The 21952-nt window shown below is 38.2% G+C and overlaps 1 protein-coding gene across 1 annotated transcript; it reads left to right on the plus strand.

Moving 5' to 3' along the window:
• Positions 1-415: 415 nt before the first annotated feature.
• Positions 416-21470, plus strand: CALB1 (calbindin 1). The gene is made up of 11 exons (XM_077808933.1): positions 416-497; positions 1014-1090; positions 5836-5910; positions 13485-13568; positions 13664-13720; positions 16224-16301; positions 20443-20498; positions 20591-20630; positions 20711-20764; positions 20933-21004; positions 21357-21470. The coding sequence occupies exons 1-11, from the start codon at positions 416-418 to the stop codon at positions 21468-21470; spliced, it is 789 nt and encodes a 262-aa protein (XP_077665059.1).
• The last annotated feature ends 482 nt before the right edge of the window (positions 21471-21952 follow it).

Consider the following 21952-nt stretch of genomic DNA (forward strand, 5'->3'; position numbering starts at 1 on the left):
GTCTCAGGGCCCCGAGAGCTCCCTTTGCTCGGGGACCTGCAGCTTTCCAGCTGGCCCGGCTGCTTGGGGTGGGTTTTCGCCGACGTTGGCCCCAGGAGCCGGGAGAAGAGACCCAGCCGGGGCACGCGCCCACCTGGCAGCGAGCAAGCGCTGGTGGGGCAGCCTCGCCCCGCGAGAGGCGGAGGAGGGAGGCGGGGAGAGGGGAGGAGGGAGGCGGGCAGGAGGGGGGGAGGAGGGGGGGCGGCCAGCGGGGGGCGTGGCCCAGCCGAGCCAGACGCGATAAATAGAGAGCGCGGTGCCGGCAGCCCGGTCAGCACCGCGGACAGCAGCGCCCAGCCCCAGCCTCAGCCCCAGCCCCAGCCGCCGCCGCTCTCCAGCCCGCTCGCCAGCCCGCTCGCCCTCCGCCGCACGCGCCATGGCCGCGGAGACTCACCTGCAAGGAGTCGAGATCTCAGCCGCGCAGTTTTTCGCGATCTGGAATCACTACGACTCTGATGGTGACTATATTTCATTGCAACCCCCCCGCCCGCCCCGAGCCGGCGGGGGCCTCGGGCACCCCCGTGTCCCACACACCCCTCCCGGCAGGCTCCGCTGCAAACTTTCCCCCAGCACAAGCCATAACTTTCCCCAGCGAGCCCGGAGCTCCAGCCCCTTGCGAAGCAGGCGGCCCGGCTGGGGCTGGGGCTGGGGCTGGGGCTATGCACTCGCGCCCAACCTTCTTTGCCTAGGGCTCGCGCGCCTTTAGCAGGGCACCGTTCAGGCTCCCGTACGTGGATTCAAGCGTCAATGCCTCCAGCCGCAGCTAGGATGCCGCTGTTTTCTCTTCAGTAACTTTGCATGTAGATGCCTCTGGAGGCGGGAGGGGTGGCAGGAGGCTGAGCCTAAGTTAGCAGATCAAACAACCAAAAAGCCACCGATTTTTAAACACAAGGTTTGTGAATGTCCTTTCCAGCAGCTGGAAGGGAGCAAATCAAAGGGTTCTGGAACACTAACCCTAACTCTTTGTGTTGTAGGCAATGGGTACCTGGATGGGAAAGAGCTGCTGAACTTCATCCAGGAGCTTCAGCAGGCACGAAAGAAGGCAGGATTGGTAGGTTAATGTTTCCTCCTGCTTTATTTCATCTTAATGAAGAATTTTCTTGAGCAGATTTCAGCAACTGGGTCTTTTCTATCCTTAGGGCCATCAAATGTTCAGTCACTTAGCTGGTCAGGCAAAGGCAAGGTTTAGAAATTGACACAAGTCAAGTAGGATGCTCAGTCACTTTGCGAAGTGTGGGGAAAAGGGTTCCTGACCAGATACAAGATAATATTTAGATTCCACCTTGGTACTAATGCAGATGATTCTTCTGGCAATGTTAAAAAGTAAGAGTCCAGAAAAATATGGAACTGGCATATTATATAATATAGATTTAAAGCAAGACTTCTATCTTTGCCTCACTCAATTATCTACCAATATTTTTAAAGACCTAATTTTTCATGAGCTGGACTCATTTTTAACTCCTTCTTTAATGGGAAGTGTGTCAGTTTATCTGCATTTCTGCCCCTTGGTGGTCAATAAACAGATCTGCAGATCATTCTTAACTATTTATTTGCACTTCATTGGATTTATGAAAGAGGAAAATCAATACTAAATCTTGATAATCAAAACTGTACAAGAGAACAGAGAAATTATCTAGAGAATATTAAAATGTGGACAAATCGAAATGCATATTGGAGTTTAATTTGTAACAATTATAAATTCAGCACTTTCTTAAGCAAGAGAGAAAAGTTTTAAAGTAAAATACTATTAATTTTTTAACATTCTGAAAAAATAAAACCAAATGTATCTAGATAAAGATATTAGTTTAAGTACATAGTGACACTTCCTTACTGAACAAATAACTCCTAAAAGAATCAGAAAATAAAATAGACCACTTGGCAGCACACTGAAATATATAGCACAGTATAATGAAGCCTACTTAAATCCACTCTAAAAGATAGTTCTAAAAGCATATAAGATAAAAGTGCACTAACTAGCTGACCTGTGGGAGGGGGGAGGGGGGGGGAAGAGGTTATAAATTCATATTGGGCTACATCAAAATTAAGAAATAAATGTTAGCTTTTGGATAATGAATTATTGTCTTTGTTTGGGTCTTCCTGTTAAAGGCTGGAGAACAAATGTGTACCAGTATTTTTATTTGTTTTGTGGAAAGTAACATCTTCCTATTAGCTTCATGAGTTAATATGCAGCTGGAAATCTGTCATCTGTAATATTACATATAAAATTACATACACACTCTAGATTCCTAAACTTTTTTTATTGCTGTCACTGTAGAATTAATGTCCAAAAGCATAGGTAAATTTGATTACTGAAAATTGTGAGACTGCAATTTCTAGAGGAAAAGGATATGTATAATCTTAGTTTCTTTCCACAAGGAGAGTGAGGCAAGTAAATTACATTTAAAAGGGGGTGGGAAGAGAAGGTAAGAAAAGCTTATTTTAATTCTTTAATTGGAACTAAATATTTTTAACATATTGAGATGGCAGTAACCATAATAATAAATATGTTCTAAATACAGTCTCGAACATCATCTTTTAACTGGGTTTACTGATGAATTGTACTTTTAAAAATAGTCCTAACGTAATGCTCAATGGATGAAAGATTCAGAGGTTTTACAACAGGAAAATGTCATTTTAAACTCATCTTCACATTTCTCCAGAGGCAATTAGTGTCATAATAAGTCATCTTCTACCTAAAAAATTAGTGTTCACAAAGTAATGTATAAGGTGCTTGTAGGATTATTGTTGTCTCCCACCCACTTTACCATTTATGCCTTTTTAATAGACTCTGCCTGCACACACTGTTATATTTTGAAAGTGCTTAGGTGTTTAATTAACTTTTCCTTTGTCATTGCTCTGGTACAAGCTTATTTCTGGAATATTCTGCTGAAAAGACCAATCTACAGTAACAACACTGAACTTCAGTACTCTCATTGGATCATCTAGAGATTCTTGACATCTTGATCCCTAAAGTCTTTTCTGGATTATGGATATGTGCCATCAGGGGTTTCAAATCTAAGCTGATTCTTGGATTTGGAGTGTCATTTGCCAAACAGTCATCTCACTAGTTCACCTATCTTGCCTCACTGGATAACTAATTCAGTGGCTTTGAATTTTTTGCTCTTTTGCCAGAAGGGACACAATGAGAAGATAATGGATGTTATATGTGATTTCTGTGGCTGAGCTGCCCTTTCCCCTCCTCCCCCATAAGCTTCTCTCATCATTTGCATCTGCATTTCAGATAGTTTCTCTTGCTCTGTATTTTTGGAATATTCAATTATGTATTCTTCATAGCTGGATTATACTTCAGTCATGCTACATGCCTTATAAAATCTCACTGATTTCAGTCTTTGAACAAGATGGCTTAGCATTTCTCAGTGCTCTTCCCAGCTTCTGAACTGTCCTAATTGTTTTGTCATTACCTAACAGCCATATGATTTTTTTAATTAATCAAATGACTATTGTGAAGTCCATCCTTTTGCTTTCTATTACTTCCAAAGAGCAGTAACATGCAATTTGATGCATGTTATTTCTGTCTCATGTCATACTGTCAGAAGGAGGTTACATTTGCAACGTTGTGTTTGAACTATTTTTGGTGACATTTCATATTTTCCAACACCACTCCACCACATTACAGTATGTGAAATACAAAGTTGATCTTTCACAAAGGCTAAAATAAATAATTCTTTGGCAAAAAATAAAATCACAATTTTTAATCCCAAAAATATACGCTTAACCTCTTTTGGCCTACATTATACTTGGTATGTTCTCTCTCTTGTTTCACTTTTGCCAATTGCCAAGAGAGAAAATGTGTGGGGAAGTGGTTACCAAAGGGGTTCCCAGCTCTCCTACTGTCTCGTTGGGTGACTTTGGGGAAGTTTTTCAACATCTGTTCCTTGATTTATCCTTATGTAAAATGAGAACAATATTTACCTACTTGACAGAGATAGTGACTTCATGTTCATAAGTGCAATGATACTGGTGTTACTATTGCACCATTCATCCCATGATTTCAAATCACTTTACAAAAACTAATGTGTATATAATGCCTCTGAGTCAGGTAAATTATCTCCATTTTAAAAAGGGGAAATTGAGATACAGAGAGGTCAAGTTACTTGTCTATGGTAACAGAGCAGCAAGTCCGTGGTGGAACCAAGATTAGAACTGGTTGAATACTGGATAAAATTATTTGTCGCATAATATATCCAACAAATATGTTATTCAAAGGATATTATTCAATCAGTTATATAACTGATAAAATTCAAACATGTATTAAGTGAATATTTTTTTAGATGAATGACATTCTATTTTTTCAGATTGTAAGCGGTGACGGTGCCTCTTCATATGATTGTACAGTACTTTACATACTGTGGGTGCTATTAGAAACAAAAAATATCAAAATATTTAATCAGGGCTAATTAGAATCCAGATATCTAGACTTTCAGGCCTGGACCTCAATCACTAGGCAAATACTTCTTCACTTTGAGATCCTTGTGTGAAAGGTGACATTGAAGGGCAAAGTATTAATAATCATGTCTTAATAACAACAATTGCAAATTACTAACCACAACAGATGACTCTGAAACAAAGAGGACATTGGGCCGTGATTTGCTTTGTCATAAACACTTACATGTAATGCGTTTTAGCAATTTCTAGTAATACAAATTTTGGGCACAATCTAGTGGATTTGACTCAGACAAAATTCCTAACAATTGCAGTGAGAGTTTCTCCTAAGAAAGGACTGTAAGACTAGACTCTTCATAACATTTTGATAACTTTGATAACTTTGATAACTTTCATTTTGATAACTATGAGATATTGTTTATACTACAGATCTAAACCCTGATCCTGCATGAGGATCTATTAGCATAGATCCTTGGACTCATGAAGAGCCCAAAAGAAATCAAATGGGCTCCTCAAAGGTGAAGGAGTCTATACTAGTGAATCTGAGTCAGACCGATCCTTGGTGCGACTCCACCGCCATATCTTAAAGAGAAGCTGTCATTTTTGAGACAAGTGCATGGGGGGAGCAAACATATATATCAAAAGCACTTTGACATTGGCCTTGTGGATTTACCTTGTTATTCAGGATTGCTTTATATGTTTCAATAAGGGATTACTCTCTCACAGCCCAGCCTCTCCTTACATTTGTTCTGGCAATGAAGTTATAGTCCTGCTTTTATGACATCATAAACAGTGAACAATACAAATGGCTGATGTACAAATTCCACTTGTATGACTTCATTGTGAGATCTGTTTGGAGTCTGGTCAAAAGAGAATAAAATCCTCATTCAAATGAAAGTAACATATTAAAATATGTGAAAGGTAAATATTTTGGTGTTCCAATGTGTTCTGTAAAATTTTCCCCCCTGTGAAAGATTTAAGCTTGTCTCAGATTTATTCATTTAAAAATGAAAACTCTGGAAAAACTGAATAGTAATCAACAGTGAAATTTCATTGCCATTTGATTAAACAAAGGAACAGTAAGACCCACCTTCCAGCAGATTTGTCCTTACATGTGAATGTTCTCATTTTGAAAGGTAAAATAGAAGATCTGAATATCTAATGGTCAGATTCCGCCACTCATTCCTATCAAGTAATATCTTACTGCTCAAGCAGTCACGGTCATTGCAACAGTATAATCAAAGTAAAGCATTACTCAGCATAAGACTGGCAGAATCTAGGCTCTAACTAGGTTTTTATATATTACCTGGTAGTTACTCATTGGTGTTGAAATACTTAGCAGGTATTTCTACATGTCTTACAAATAACAATTCCATTATTGTGAATTTCTAGGAATTAACACCTGAAATGAAAGCTTTTGTGGACCAGTATGGGAAAAGTACTGATGGAAAAATAGGAATAGTAGAGGTAAGCTAGTTTCTTTATTTCAGGCTCAGTCATGTTTATATGCACAGAATGCTCTTAGTATAGTAATACAAAGATAACTTGAACATAATCTATAAATATATATATATATATTGTCTTGTATTTGCTATAACACAGACTTCTTTCCCCATCTCAGGATCTTTAGTATTTTTTTTCACTGAGGCATTAGTGGAAAACAAAATATTTCTTTCTCCTCAGACATTTCATTTGACTCCACTGAACATTACAGGCTTACATCAATAGAAATAAAGGAGACCATCATTATAGTTTTCCTGTAATGCAACTGAAGTCTGCATCATTTCAGGAAATTCAAGTTATTAAAAACACTGATGTGCTGGAATATTGTGAACTGTTTTATGCTGAGTTATTCTGGAATTTGATTTTGCATTGGCCCTCAAGTCCTGTAGTGGGTGTAAAGTACAATTCAGTGTAAATTGGCTAAGAATCTGATTTCCTTCCCTCTCCTCCTTTGTAATCATTGTACATAGTGGTTTATTATTTCTAATTAATGCATATGGTAAGGACAGAGGGGAAGGCTAAAATCTTGTTGACATTTTCAGCAATGTTTTTTGACAATCCAGTTAGTGAGCGATTTTGATTACTTATGAATTCCTTTATTGAACACAGTCACAGAAACTGTAAGCAGAAAACTTTTGTTTGCAAAAGTTAGAAATGCCTGCCACCTGAATTGCCCTGGGTTATATGGTTCTCATGCTTTTCCATTGTGTAGACAACTCTATGAGAACGAGGGACACTCATGGAACCACTTCCCTTTCCAATTCCCACTACTTGTTTCTCAGTGTTTAATTCTACAGATCAAAAGGAAGGTATCCATGGGTTGGTGTACAGTTTGTGAACCACGGTTTTAGGACCAGATTCATGACTCATTGAAGTCAATGGGAATTTTGCCATTGAATTCAAAGAGATCAGGATTTAACCCTTAGAAAAGACAATCACGTTCCCAGTTTGATTATCAGAAAAAATAGTCTGAACAATTTATAAAGAGCTCCTTGGAAACATGCTATTACTGCAACATTTCTATTGTTACTGACTTAGCTACAGCTATTTAGAATTGATATAATGAGCGGAATATACAACCACCAATGAGATTTACAATATAAAATATCCTATTACCAGTACATATAAATTATTACCTTGGAATATATGCTCTTCTTTAGGTGTAATTCCCATATGTAACTTCCACATACTTGCTAAAATATTCATGTCACTTAGTCTAAACGTACATGAATAAGCGAACTGTGACTGAATTTGTTAATTTCTTACTATATTTAAGGTTAAACTGACTAAATTTTGACCAAACTTTTGATTCATCATCAGATTGAAAATTCTGCAAGTAGGAAAAGTTAGTATAGGCATATCTTTCTTTTTCTGATAAATAGATTATTAGTATATGAAATTAAACAGGCCAGTTTAAATACTTGTTTTTTAATAGAAGCATGCCTTTTTTATTTCGAGTACACATGACAGCAGACTGTCACATGAAGCATGTACAGGCAGTTCCTGAAGTAGTCTACTGGTTAGACAAGGCAACTGGGCGTTGTATCTCCTGAGTACTATTTTTGGGTCTGTGACTAACTTATTATGTGACATTGGCCAAGTCCCGTAGGGCCTGATCTTGTAAGGTGCTGAACACCTACAGCTAGAGTGCTGAGCACCATCAACACTGACTGAGGTCAATGGGTGCTGAGTACATTTAGCAATTAGCTGGAGGGCCTCAGCACCCTGGAAGGTTGGGATCTTAACCTGAGTACTACTTAACCTACATCATTGTATCAGTGTGAAGCTGAATTGTTTATAAAGTGCTGTGAGATCTCAGATGAAAGGTGCTGTATGTGGAAAGTGTTATAATAATCTTACAGATGATCAGTTAGACTTTGTTTTCCTGACCCTTTAAATTTTCTAATTTAAAATGCCTAATGTTTCCAAAATGAATTCAGCTCATTTACATGCCATATTACGAAGTCTCCCCACTCCAAAGTTCATGTAGAGTCGATGAACCATGCTTTTTTTTAGTATAAATAAATGCGGCACTCAGTCACTCAATCACCATAACACATGGCACCTGAAGATTTTTAAAAATATCCCGATTAATAATTATTCCTCAGGGAAGATCTATTAAAGAGGAGTCCTGAATGGCTTAAAGTAATGCATTTTCAGCTCTGCTGACCAGATTAAGTGAAGCCTTAAAGTGCAGATACTGTCTTTGGCAGTACATTGCTGCAGTGAGTTCTCCAGCTTTTAAACAGTTTCCCCCGGCTAAATGTAGAATCTGACACATCTCTTACTCTCTTTTATAAGATACTCCCTCCTATTCCCCATCCCAATATTTGGTCTGGTCAGTGCTTTCACTGACATGTAGATCTTAAAGTCCAAGCTTTTTACATCTCAGGACTGCAGTTATTCCATATCCAAGTGATTTAAATGCTTATTCCTGTGAAGCAAAATCGCTACTTACCATACTGAAAATGCTTTTCTCCCACTTCCAGATTAAAATTTTAAGACAAATATATTGAAGCATGTAAATCAGGTGTTTTAAGGAAAGGGTTAAATATCAGAAAGTGAGATCCATTCAGAGAGTGATTTCTAGAAAACTGTTCATGCTGGTCTGTTTTAAATATTGTAGCTCCTTTTCCAATTCGGTAACAATCCCCTTCTTTCTTTAACAAGTTCATAATGAGAGGTAGAGGGTCAAGCTAGTCTCAGCAGAAGCATCTCTCCAACCATGTTCTATTACTCCTAAAACAGAGAGAGCTGCCATATTCACCATAAAAATAGCAGGAGCTCACACTACAGTCACAAACTGGTTTTGTGTCCTTTGAGTCTGCCATTGTAAGTGAAGGCTTGTGAAATTTCATACTCCTGTTTAAACATCCTCATGAGCTACTGCTACTTTTATATTCTAGACATTGACACCAGGCTTCCAGGTTTACTCTCTTTATGAGTCAGTCAAATCTGCTCCATTTACAAGTAAAAAGATGAGGAGTCCTTGTGGCACCTTAGAGACTAACCAATTTATTTGAGCATGAGCTTTCGTGAGCTACAGCTCACTGGTATGCCTAACTACTAACCCTGCCAACTCAACGAGTAATAATTCTGCAGCTGGAACTTCATTAATGCTGTTGATGCAAGAATCAAAAGAATCTAGCTCCTTCTCCCCCACAGTATTGGTCCTACAATGCTAAAAGGAGCAAAATAAATCAAATAGGGAAAATTTACTTTGTCAAAAATCTAGGCAAATATGATTTAATACTGAGTTATCAAATGAGACAGTTCACTTATCTATAAAACACTAATACAGAGAAAATGGTATCATATATATTTCTCTGAGGCCTATGTAGAAGTTATACATCTGCATAAAGGAGAGTAAAACTTAAAGTAATATTTTATTGGCAGCGGTAATATATTTTGTATCTTAAATGTAGCTTAGTACTGGTAGTTGGTTGTTCTTTGGAAAGTTAGTGAATTCTGAAAGGATGATTCTACCAGTTAACTGTACCTACCAGTAAGTCACAATGGGAATGTTGCAATGGCAGCATGTTTCTCCTTTAAACTGTACGCATTAAATATCTTCTGATTGTGAAACTGGAAACTTGTCTATCTGATTGAAGGTTAGATCCCAGTCCCATTGAAATCAGTGGAAGGAATTCCTATTGCTCTAAATGAGCTTAAGATATAAACCTAGAAATAAGTTCTCAAACTGTGGTCCATGGACACCTTCCTGTTGTTCTGCAGAATAAAACAAGTAATGTTACAGTCACTGAACGCTACAAAAGGGACCAACCTGTGCCCCATTTACATAGTCATTTTTTACCATAACTACACTAATGGAAGACATTCTTCCTTGTGGAAATGAATATTGCTTATGCCAGTTAAGTCCCGACACTAAGGGACAACTTGCAGCAATTAGCTACTGGCTCAAGTAAGGTGTGGTGTGGAAACTGATCATCCCAAGGGGAGCTTGGGGAGATGTGCCTTAGGGAAGCCCAAATCCCTCTCTGAACAAGCCAGGCAACAGGCTACACTATCCTTTTGGGCTCTCTCATCAACCATGCTTGGCCTGTCACGATCTGGTCCTCAAATAGGTACAGCCTTAAATATACATTGAGGGCAAATTTGCATGAACAGACAAACTAACAAAGAAAAATATATTTTAAAAATGCTACAGTTGTGAGAGAAACAAAACAAGGAATACAGTATTAGGAGATGTTAACTGCACTACAGCCAGCCACCAACCTAATTCATCCACTATTATATAAATAGTACCTCTGACTCTGAACAGGGTAGCACTCTTATCACTTGGTAGGGATAAGTGTGCACAACCTAACTGGTATTTTGTTCCACCAGTCATAACCTACAGTATGTGAAAAATCTCTAATTCATGACAAAGTGCCTACACACTCTCGGACATATGTAGACATCTGTACCATAGCTGCTGAATAAATAAGGATGACTTTATCTCTAGCAAATATGGTAGCTTCAGATGGCTGATAGGTTTACCTATACTGAGTATAAATAGCAATACTGAAAATCTGGAATTTGTTACATACTTATGAAGATTTGCAAAAAACTAATGTCTAAATACAGATATCGGAGCCTAATTTAGGCACCTAGGTGGCCTGATTTTTCAGAATTGCCAGCCACCCACCAGCTTCCATTGACATATGCAAGATGCGATACTTCAGTGGGAGCTGCTGGGTGTGCAGTGCTTCTGAGGCCATTTACTTGAATGCCTGATTGTGGATTTAGGAGCCTAACTTCAGGCCACCATTTCTATAACTCCCATCTCTACAATTAGACAATGACTTAACATCCAGTAGTACTGCAAGGGCTGTGCTGTGCTAAACTAACTTTTCTTGACAATAACTGGAAGCCCTTGTAGAGGCTGAATATTTTATGGTCTTATACCTAAAGATCTGAAATTACTATGCTGGTTATACTCTTAAAAATACCTGTATAATAACCACATGTCTGTATCAACGTGCACCACTGCCCACTGTCAAAGTGCAATAATCCCATAGCGCACTGACATCAACAAAGTGAATGAAAGTGGTGTTTTACGTCTGATGTCACAATCGCTCCATTGGGAGAGGTGAAGGAGGAGACCTTCGGGGGGGGAAGGAAATGCCAGGTCTTTGAACTTTTCCCATGTGCTAATACTAAAGAAACAGGTCACACATCCATATCTATTACACACACACGTATGTATGCACACTCAGTTTTTACCTATCAAGGAATCGAATTTTGAACATTTGAGTCAGAAACAGAGTAGCACCCATGTTAGTCTGTATCCGCAAAAAGAAAAGGAGTACTTGTGGCACCTTAGACTAACCAATTTGTTAGTCTCTAAGGTGCCACTAACAAATTTGTTAGTCTCTAAGGTGCCACAAGTACTCATTTTCTTTTTGAGTCAGAAATCTCATTTTACATTGATTAGATTTAGTATTCAGCAATTTAGCAAAATCTCTCAAGATGCACTTTGCTATGCTTGATAGTCTATACCAATTGCTCTATTCTTGCAAGTCAAATGAGTGATGTGCATTTTAAATTGTATCAACATTTAACAAATATAACTGAGTTTTTGCAGTGGTAATTTTTGAAATACAGATGTTCTATTTCCATCTCATTGAAACATGTTAAAAGACACCTATCGAGTCTGGGACAGGAGTTGCAGGCAGCTATGGTCCCACTGGAATCCAGCAACAAAGCCCCAGTTTTGCAATCCTAATTCATTGCAGTGAATTGGGATTGAAATAGGGATGGAGATAAGATCTGAAATGCACAAAAAAGAACAGAATTTTGAATCCAGTCTTGGACCAGGCTACAAGGAGGTGGCACCTGTTACTGCTGTTTTTACAAATGGATGCATTTAAGAAGAATTTTAACACCAAAAGGAAGGTGTCTGCCTTCCCCTTCTTCTGTACCTACATTTTCAAATTTCTTCTCTTTTCCATTTCTTCTCCTCTGTTTCGCTATTTTAATTAGAGCTGGTCAACATTTTTTTCAAACAAAAAGGTTTTTTGTTCAAAACCAGATTTTTTTTATAATTTTGCCCCCCCCAAAAGATTAACAATTTTTTCCTTTGGAAAAAGTCTTTTTCAGATTTTAAATGATAGAAAACACTTTCCAAACCATCATCAAGTTTTCATTTTCCAAAACCTGGGTTTCCAGTAAATGAAAATTTTTAATAATTATTTTAATAAAACTAAACATTTTTGAAAAATGAAAATGGTCCTTTTCAACTATTTCAAAAGGAAAACCACTTCACTATTATTTGTGGAAACAGATTTTCATCAGGTTTTGAGTTTTAAGGGCATGTTCCTTGAAGTCAATGGAATGGGTTGAAGGGCTGAGTCCCCCTCACCTTGCTGTTCTGGTTCTTGAATTGGCTTTTCCTCAGCAAGGTCTCATGTTTGGGGCTGACAAATGGCTGTGGTTCCAGGATGGATTTCCATCTTACATATTTTCTTTCCTTGTTCTCACTTCTCTCCTCTTTTCCTCATTGGTTTCTCTGCTTGCCTTGCTGCACCTTTGCCTTCTCCCTTTCACTATCCTTCTCAGCCTTTTCCCTTACTCAGTACCCGCATCTCCATACAGTTCTCCTTCACCCTTGCTCTCTGTATCCACCATGGTTCTCTGCATCTTGCTCCCTTCACTCTCAACATTCTCCCCCCTTTGGTCTCTCTTTCACTCTCTTACGCACTTAAGCTTTTACCACACTTTGTAACCCTGCATTTGTGAATGTGAGGTGCCTCTCTCACGCTTTCTCTAGGCCTGCTGGTTCACTCCTTTCCCTCTGATCTTCATTTGTGTCTGCTCTTGAGGAACATATCAAAAGCAGGGAGCCAAAGGCCACTGAGAGGCATGCTCCCCATTCTAATGTACAGGAGATACTCCAGCAAATGGCACGTGGCTCCTTGGGTCATCATGGAGAGTACTGATTACCAAGAGAAGAAAGGAGAGCTGATCAGGGTTGTACAGCACTCACCTCAAGAGCAAAATAGGGAAGGCATCTCTGATTTCTATTAATGAAGGGGACAGGTGGGCCTGTTTGTGAGTGGGTTAGAGAGCCACTGAGAAAGCAACATTACTCTAATGTTGGAACAATATGGAACAACCTTTAAGGACCTGATTCTGTGTGAATCTGCACAGTGAGCAGATGAAAAATTGGGGCTTGAGAAGCTGATCCAAAGACCACTGAAGTCAGTGGGAGTTTCCTAATGGCTTCAATGGCATCAGAGTAGGCTCCAGATTAAATGTAACCACCTATTCGACAGCTGGGAGTAAGAGCACACAATTCAAATCTTACCTGGAGAGTAAGACAATGTAATGACTATATTTGTAAAGCTCCCCGACACACAACTGAGGTTCTTGGTGTGTGCTGCGAGACACTTTATAATACAACTAAACAGCCAACTAACGGGAATTGAAAACAATTTTAGACTTGTCACTAGAGCCCCACTAAGGAGGTTATCTGTTCTCAAAGAAGCAGTTGGAGTTTTATAACAAACTTTAAACTTGCTTTAAATCTGTTACAGCTTGCTCAGATATTACCTACAGAAGAGAACTTCCTATTGTTCTTTAGGTGCCAGCAGCTAAAGTCAAGTGAAGAATTCATGCAGGTACTGTACCCCATTTTTCCTTTGATAAAGTCATCCAGGTCTAGATTTCAAATACACAGATACATAAATAAACCTCTTTCATTTACTAATTGCAGACCTGGCGAAAATATGACACTGACCATAGTGGCTTCATTGAGACTGAAGAACTTAAGGTAAATTGATGTTTATGTGTATTTCACAATCACTATATAGATGTGTGTGTATTACACGACAGTACTGATATATATGGCTGTTGAAATGTAAAACACAACTGGCAAGTGATAGAAACTGATTTTTCTATCACAGATAAATTGAAGTGTGATTTCTATTCTGATAAATGACTCTAAAAATGGCACTTAGAGCAGATCCATGTTTGTCCCCCAGTGATTGCCAAATAACAAGTGCTCAGTTTAGAAGTAAAAAGATGTTCTTAAACTAACCACCCTACAAATGTAGCTAGGACGTGAGAGCTAAAGTGGGTTCTTTCTCCTAGCTGCATCACTGCCATTACTAAACACTCTGTGGTCCAGTTTAAGCCCTCAGTAGTACCTGTGCAATCCTGTTGTTGCCATACTAACCCCTGTTCAACACAACTGCAATCCCATTGTCCACACTCTGTTTGCATAGGTGTGACTGATGGGAACTTAGCACATTTGATGCGTAAGAAATAACAGCATCCAGTTTGTTCTATTAGCTGTGTCAGCTCTGCAGTTTACCGGAGTAAAAAGCAGCCCATTCTTATTTCTTGTCACTAAAGCTAACAGATACGGTTTGACTCTGAATATACATGGGGAGCAAGTCTGAGTGGGAAAGTATCTTTTGTACATAACCATTTTTCTATGTAGAACTGCAATTCAAGTGGTGCAGTTTGTCAGCTGATGCAAACTGTCATAGCTCCACAGGATCTCAGCTGAGGACCTGGCCCTGTGTACACATTGATTGAGACCAATTGTCTTGTTCAGATGCAGAATTCCAGACAAGAACTCCGCATACATTAACCAAAGCATTAAAAAGTCAAATTGTCTGAAATCCTTAGTAGTGCTTTATAAAAGCAAAACTTGCCTCATAAATCCATGTAGCCAAATTGTCTTTTTTTCCCCATCCTCTTTGACCTGCTGTGGTAGTGCAAAAGAGATGAAGCATGTCTGTCTGTCTGTATCTCCTCTGCTGAGGATTCCCACCTCACAGAAGAGACGTCGGTTGGCATGACCAGCTCCTATGCCCCTGGTATACAAGTGGCTACCCCCTCCCACCCACAGTCCCACATACAGGTGTGTCAAAAGGGAGGTGAGGTCAGGAAAGAGGCACAACTGGTACACATTGTACTTTAGCAATCCCCAGTTGTTGGACAGTCCCTTGAGGACTGTTTCCAGAGAGTATAGTTTAGACCAACCAATAAAGGCTGGGCTAATGAACAACCAGAAAATCTTAAATGGCTCCCTGATGGCTCCCCAACTCTGCTGTGCTGTGCAAATCTCATATGCATCAGAAAATCTGGATCATTTTCATCCTTTCAGAACTATATACTGTAGCTTGTTTTTTTAACGTAGTGATCAATAAAATACTTCTCTTGGCAGGTATGAAAATATTAGTAAGCATTTGCTGTAACTGGTTTTACTCCCTGCATAACTATTTTAAAGCACATATGATCTAAAATGTTTCCATGAAATCTGTTCACAACATTTCTGCTATCACTTTAGTAGATAGCACAGGTACAGAGAGGCCTGATGAGAAAATCTACAGTATGGTGGTGACAATAGGGCTATCATACTTGTCTTTCAAGTTCAGGGGCATTATGCATACGTGATTGGGAGGGGAGATGGCTCAAGAAGAAATTCCTATTGTAAAATGTGGTCCAAACTGTGAAAAAAGCAACTCCAACACATCAGATAAAGAGGTTATAAACCAGCTTGATGTGTTCTTCCCTGAAAATTGATAGGCATGCACAGTTCTCAAGACTTGCAGACTCCTTGCTTAATAAATTAAGATTTTTTTTAATGTCACTTATCTAGGACAGTTGTTCAAACTAATCAGTGGGGAAAACAAAACTTCATTCTTTAGAGTAAAAGTAGCTGTTGTTGAAGGTCAGGAAGAAATCTTGCCAATTCCTCCCAAACTAGCAAAATGGGCAAAATGCATTTGCAATATATCTGTGTGAAGGAGCAAGAAGGTTTCACCTTCACCTGAAGCATCAGGTCACTGCTGTAGGCAGGAAAGTAGACTGGATTAATCATTAATCTTTTCTTTAAAACTATTCCTATATTTCAAGCAGTGACTAGGAATCCAAGTTTTCCTATGGGTCTCAAGGTTAATTAATGTAGTTTACTGTTAAAATTAATTAGCACACAGTATAGCTGGATGCCAATCTACTTTTCCAGACTTCTGTATAGTACAACAAAAGGCATATTATGCACAAAGCTCTGTGGGGATCTTTTTAAAAATAAAGTGTTGCAGTATACTTGGTCTAGTTAAAAGAATTTTTGTTGTCAGATATACTTGATATGAAAATAAGTAGTAGTTTCCATGTTGATTTTACATTTCAGTAGTAAATATGTAAAAGTAGAATTTCCCAGACTGTCTCTAGACTGAAATTGGAGTACAATAAGGAAAGTAACTATTCTGTAATCCTTTTGGCTTTCGGGCAAATATTCACCTGTGCTTACTTTACTTTCACAGAGTTTTTTGAAAGATTTACTACAGAAAGCAAATAAGAAGATTGATGATTCCAAGCTAACAGAATACACAGAAATAATGGTAAGATTATTCAGACATTTCATCCATAAAAGCACAATACTGTGCACATGTATGGCCACTAACTTCTCATTTAAAGACTTGAATGAGAACCAGTTTGGATTCCTATTGTGCAAAATAAGACATCACACCTTAGAAATCATCGTCCGAGCTAAGGAGGCATATCAGGTAATTCTGTAGCTATGTCACCTTCGGCTGTGATCTGTAAATTTAGCCCTGTTGGGCCTAATATAAGTATGGGAAACCTTCAAGGAAATTTAACTGTTGTTGACAAACCAACACCACAGCATGGTGCTAAGGAGAACTTTTCCACCAAAGGTTCTTTCCTGTCAGGTAAGATTAAAAAGTGAAGCTCTGAACACTTAAAGATCCCATGGCACTTGTCATAAGAATAAGCAGATTAACCTGTACCTGAGCCAAATTCCAATTTGACTGATTATATTCGACCTACCCATTACTTTTTAGTTTATTTCATTTCTTGTCCTGCACTGTTGTGCTGTTTGGTGCTACATTTCATCCTAGATTTGGCTGCATCTTGGTGATGAGTGAAGCAGTTCTTTGTGTAAGCTGCAAAGGCCAAGGGCAGTGGGATAGTTCTGGATGAAAGGCTCTACACCTCAGCTTTAAGTTATTGCATGATTTAGTGTTGGGCACAAGGAAAGAAAAGACTGCCCAAAATATAAATGCTGGTATGCATTCATTAAATAATTAAAAACAAAGATCACTCTAGTATTTTTAATTCCATGGTATAGAATCTGATGACCATCTAAAATGATCTATAGAGTCTATGATATAGGCACATTTGTTTGGCATATATTTATTACTTTTCTCTAAGTGTCCCTTGCATACCGCTGATGGAACAGTAGTGCACACAAGTAGCAGTGGGGTTTACTCCATCCTCTCCGAGGAAGGGCCCAGAATCTCTGGTAACCATTTACCATGCTTCCTTGACCTTTAGAACCCTAAGGACACATATGCCTGTTCTTAAACTTCTCAGGTAGGGAATGGAAGCAGAATATCTTCTTCCCCCTGCTATGCCTCCTTCTGTTCCTCTTCCTGCCCTTTCCTCATAGCTTCTAAAGGAATCTTACCCTACATTTGTGACCTCTCTCCCAATAGATACCAAAATATGCCTCAATCCTCCTTTTCTATGAATAGGCAAGGAACATACCTGCTAGTCTTCAAGTACAGAATGCTAAATGGTTTTGGTTTTTTTTGCCAGTTCTACACTTTTTTACTGCCTTCCTTGTGCCCTATGCTAGTGTGAGAAGGGGAACCTGATAGCAGGGCAAGCCTCCTAGGCAGGTGGGATAGAACAGGCTCTGCTTCAGTCCTAGCCAGGCCCATCCTTAAACATAGCCAGATTCTCCCTCCCCTCTAACTCCTGAACATAGGACTCTCTAGTGGCCTCCATGCAACTGTCAGTGAGATTTGTGTGTTCCAGAGACTGGGAAGAAGAAAATTCCCTGTTTTAAGAATGGCCAAAGTTGTGATTTTTTTTTTCTCTTTTGCTTTGCCAGCAACTTTGTTTCACCCTAAAACATTTTAGGGATTTAACATTTCAGGCTGAAATGCCTCAAACTGACCCCAACTATGAGAGAGGTTAATTAAGACAAATATCTAGTGATTCAGTTTTCTTATGGTAAGCTAGAGGTCTAGAAATCTCATGATGGATTAGTTGTAGAAAGTGTTACACGCTGGAGAAATAAATCTCACATCCTTAACCTTCATGCACTGCAATTTTTTATGACTCTTTAGCCCAGATTGTGCCCTACATTTGGACCTCCGCAGGTTGAAAGTTACAAAGAATTAACACTATAAATAAGTGATAATGGTGATGATATGCTATCTCCTCAAAAATTAGAAGGGAAAAACTAATGAACAGAAAACATAAAAGGAGTTAAGAACACTTACCAGTTAGAAAAAGGGAGAGGCATATAACAACCAGACATAAAATAGCCACATTAGGGCTGCAACTGCTTGCCTCTGCCAAATTTAAAGCACCCTTCCCCTTAAAGGTACGCTGGGAAGAAGTTCCTATAAAGGGTGGGGAGGATTAGAAGGAGCCAGGTGGTCACACTGGAATGTATGGGTTCACAAACAGTCACTTCTCTATACTATCTCTGTATCACTAATTTGTTTTTTAGGCAAAACTATGCTTTTTCCTGCAGCATGAATTTTGTATTTAAAGGGGTCCAAACAAACTGATACAGGTGTCTGATTCTACCCCCAAACACTGTACATCTAAAGTTACTGTAATTGAAACTAAAGGGGTGGGGGAGAGAAGGGAGAAACCCTCTGTTTTCAGTTACACCCCCACATCTCTTTATACAGTAAGTTTTCCTTGATGCTTTTTCTCAATCTTTCAGGTAGCAAGAGGGAAATAACATCTAAAAATAGGAACATGCAATTGTACAGTGACAGGGAGAGGAAGTCACAGGCAGCCTAATACCTCAAAGTCCTGCTAACTAAATTTTAAAAGGTCTTAATTTCAAGTTAGCCATGTCTCTTCAGAGATTAGAGGCAATGCAATTTGCTGACTTTTCACTGTATCTGTGATACATTAAATATTACATTTTAGACAGGAAACCAATTTCTAATACACAACAGGATCCTGGAAAATAGTTTAAAATAGTATATAATACTTTGTTAAATCACATTAACATATATATTTCTATTACATGACAACTCATTTCGATGGAAGTTACTTAGATATAGTTCTTGTATAAAATTAATTAACTACATGTCAATAGTGGAGACCTTTTCTTATTAACACTTAAGTGTTTATAGGGCTTTAAAGCTGGGAATAAGCTAAACATGAGACATTAAGTCAGTCCTGTTTTCATTCTGTAAATGAGATTAATTTATTAGCTACTTAATTCACTTGTAATACATCACAAGCTAAAAATTTTCTTGAAGTGCATGGCATGAGGCAGATTCTGATATCATTTACGTGTGTGTAGACTTGACAACCAACTGAATACGGATTATAAATGTTGTCGTCTTTTACATGAAGATAGTACATCTGGATGGAATTTAGAACACCCCAACCTACGTTTGAAGATTTAATTCTAGCTACTGTTTATTAGATTTTAAACTGAATTATGTTTTTATAAGCAGCTTTATGTATACTAAGTATTAAATCATGACTCAAGACCAAATATACTATTCAGTAACTTTAAAAAAAAAGGCTATAATTTTTGGTCTAAATCTTTATTCAATAGACAACAACCATATGGCACTGGATCTTGATCTGAGTTTAAAATAATGTTTAAATGGGTTCAGTAAAGGATGTTGGATATCATGGCTATAGCTTATGTGCCATTTGTGAGGGGCCAAATTCTGACCTCAGTTATAGAGGTGTCAGTTTGGAGTATCCCTCTTCAAATCAGTTGAGTTACAAACAAGACCCTTCATGGGTCTTTAAACTCCTTTGACATTGTAGACCACACATAAAACAATCAGAATTCAGCAGTACAAAATGTAACCACAGTTGAATTCAGTTTTAGTGATTACTGTGTATATTGGTCATTAGGCAGAGAGATTAGAGGACTATGTATATTGCTACTGCTGCAGCTGTTTGAGTCCCTGCTTTATATCGACCAAGTGAGGTATTTGGTTGTAGTAACTGAAGTGGACGCAATTTCTTTTCTTTGATGTTTTCAAAGATAGAAAGGTGAGAAACCCTTTCCTTAAAGCCCTTTGGCTGTGGACAATGGGTGTTGCATCTTGTGGGGGTGACAATAAGAACCTGAGTGACCTGTCATGATTTAAAAATACTTAAGTGGACCTTGCTCAGTTTCTGCAAGATGGAAATTTTGATACCATGCACATCTCTGATTTGGGAAGTTCACTGTTAAATGAAGCTGGATTTAGTGAACATTTCAACACAACTATCAGAGCTGCACAAACAGTTCCTTACCAAGATTTTATAGTAGAATAACTAGTTATCAATTTGTGTTCAATAATTTGTAACCTTGCTTACAGTAAATATACCACACAACAAACGTGAGTTTATTGAATTAGGTTCCTATATTATATTTAATTAGTACCTTCCCATTGCTTTTAGATTTCCCAAAGAAATACTTTATTTCTTTGCTGCACTGACCAATACTTTAATAATAAATATCTACATTTATTTCAGCTGAAGATGTTTGATTCAAACAATGATGGAAAGCTGGAACTTACTGAAATGGCCAGGTATGTTTTTATACCTAGATCATCTAAGTAGTGCATGTCAGTTGCCATTATGGGGAAAAAAATTGTTTGAACTCTCATTTTTATCTTCAAAGTTTACTCCCAGTGCAGGAAAACTTTCTTCTTCAATTTAAGGTATGTAGCTTTACATTCTGAAGTTTGAACATATAACACTATATATTATTCTTTTAACTCTTGGCTTTTTTTTATTTTAGAGTGTCAAAATGTGTGGGAAAGAGTTCAATAAAGCTTTTGAGCTGTATGATCAAGTAAGTGATCTGAAAAATACTATAAAACTCGCCTTTTGTGAACTGATTGACTACTCTTTGATATCACTTATTTTCTGAATTAGGGAAAAATAAATTAGGTGTAATGCTACAGTAGCCAAAATGAAAAATAAATGCTCCAAAATAAACCTTGATATTAATATTTTTCAGGATGGCAATGGATACATAGATGAAAATGAATTAGATGCATTACTGAAAGATCTGTGTGAAAAAAACAAAAAGGTAATTCTAGAGTTTTTCTTAATGATTAGTTTAAATTGGGATTTTAAATTCACCCAATTACAATAGAGCTGCTAAATCATAATTCCTGAAGTGCAGGACAATTACAAATCTTGGCAGAAGTAGAAATGTAAATCCTTAACTAAGTGAGCAACAACATTATAAACTGGCTTCAGAAACAGTGATCATCATCAATCTAGTGTGCATGGATGTGAATTGTATGCAAGCACTTGAACAAATGGTATTGTTGGGCAGGCAGGCACCAGACAGATTCCCCCCACCCCAAATCTCTATCATTGGCAACTGTAGTTGGCTACTAAACTGGATTATAAAGCATTATCTGTTCTTTAAATAGGACTTAGACATTAACAACCTGGCAACATATAAGAAAAACATCATGGCCTTGTCTGATGGAGGAAAGCTTTACCGAACAGAACTTGCTCTTATTCTCTGTGCCGAGCAGGATTAGAGACATCCTGTCACTTCAATTTAACTAGTGATATACGGTTTCAACACAATAACTGTGCACTATAAGGGAGTAGCCTGTACTTTCTTTTATATCTGTAAATTTAAACCGCATATAGATAATTAGCCATGATGTGTGGCACATTCTTTTCAGTCTGTTTCTATACTGTTTGTAATGTACAGTTTTTGTAATTATAAGATTGATAAAGAGAATGTCTGTCTGTTTGGGCCAGTCTGTATATTCAAGAAGAAACTAAAAGATTTTTTTGCTTTCATAAACACGGCTGGAGAAAAATTTTACATTTTGCTGAGACTGTTTTGTTCATCATATCCTTTGACACTTGCAACACTTCTGTTCAATGATACATATTAAGTAAAAGCCCAAAGAGCTCTTTCAGTGTATGACTAAATACGGGTTTTTAAATGCAGAATGTAAAAATGCTGTTTTCAAGTAGGAATGATGACCAGGGCTATTTGAACTGAAAG

The sequence above is a fragment of the Eretmochelys imbricata genome, chromosome 2, assembly GCF_965152235.1.
Source record: "Eretmochelys imbricata isolate rEreImb1 chromosome 2, rEreImb1.hap1, whole genome shotgun sequence".
Classification (NCBI taxonomy): Eukaryota; Metazoa; Chordata; order Testudines; family Cheloniidae; genus Eretmochelys; species Eretmochelys imbricata.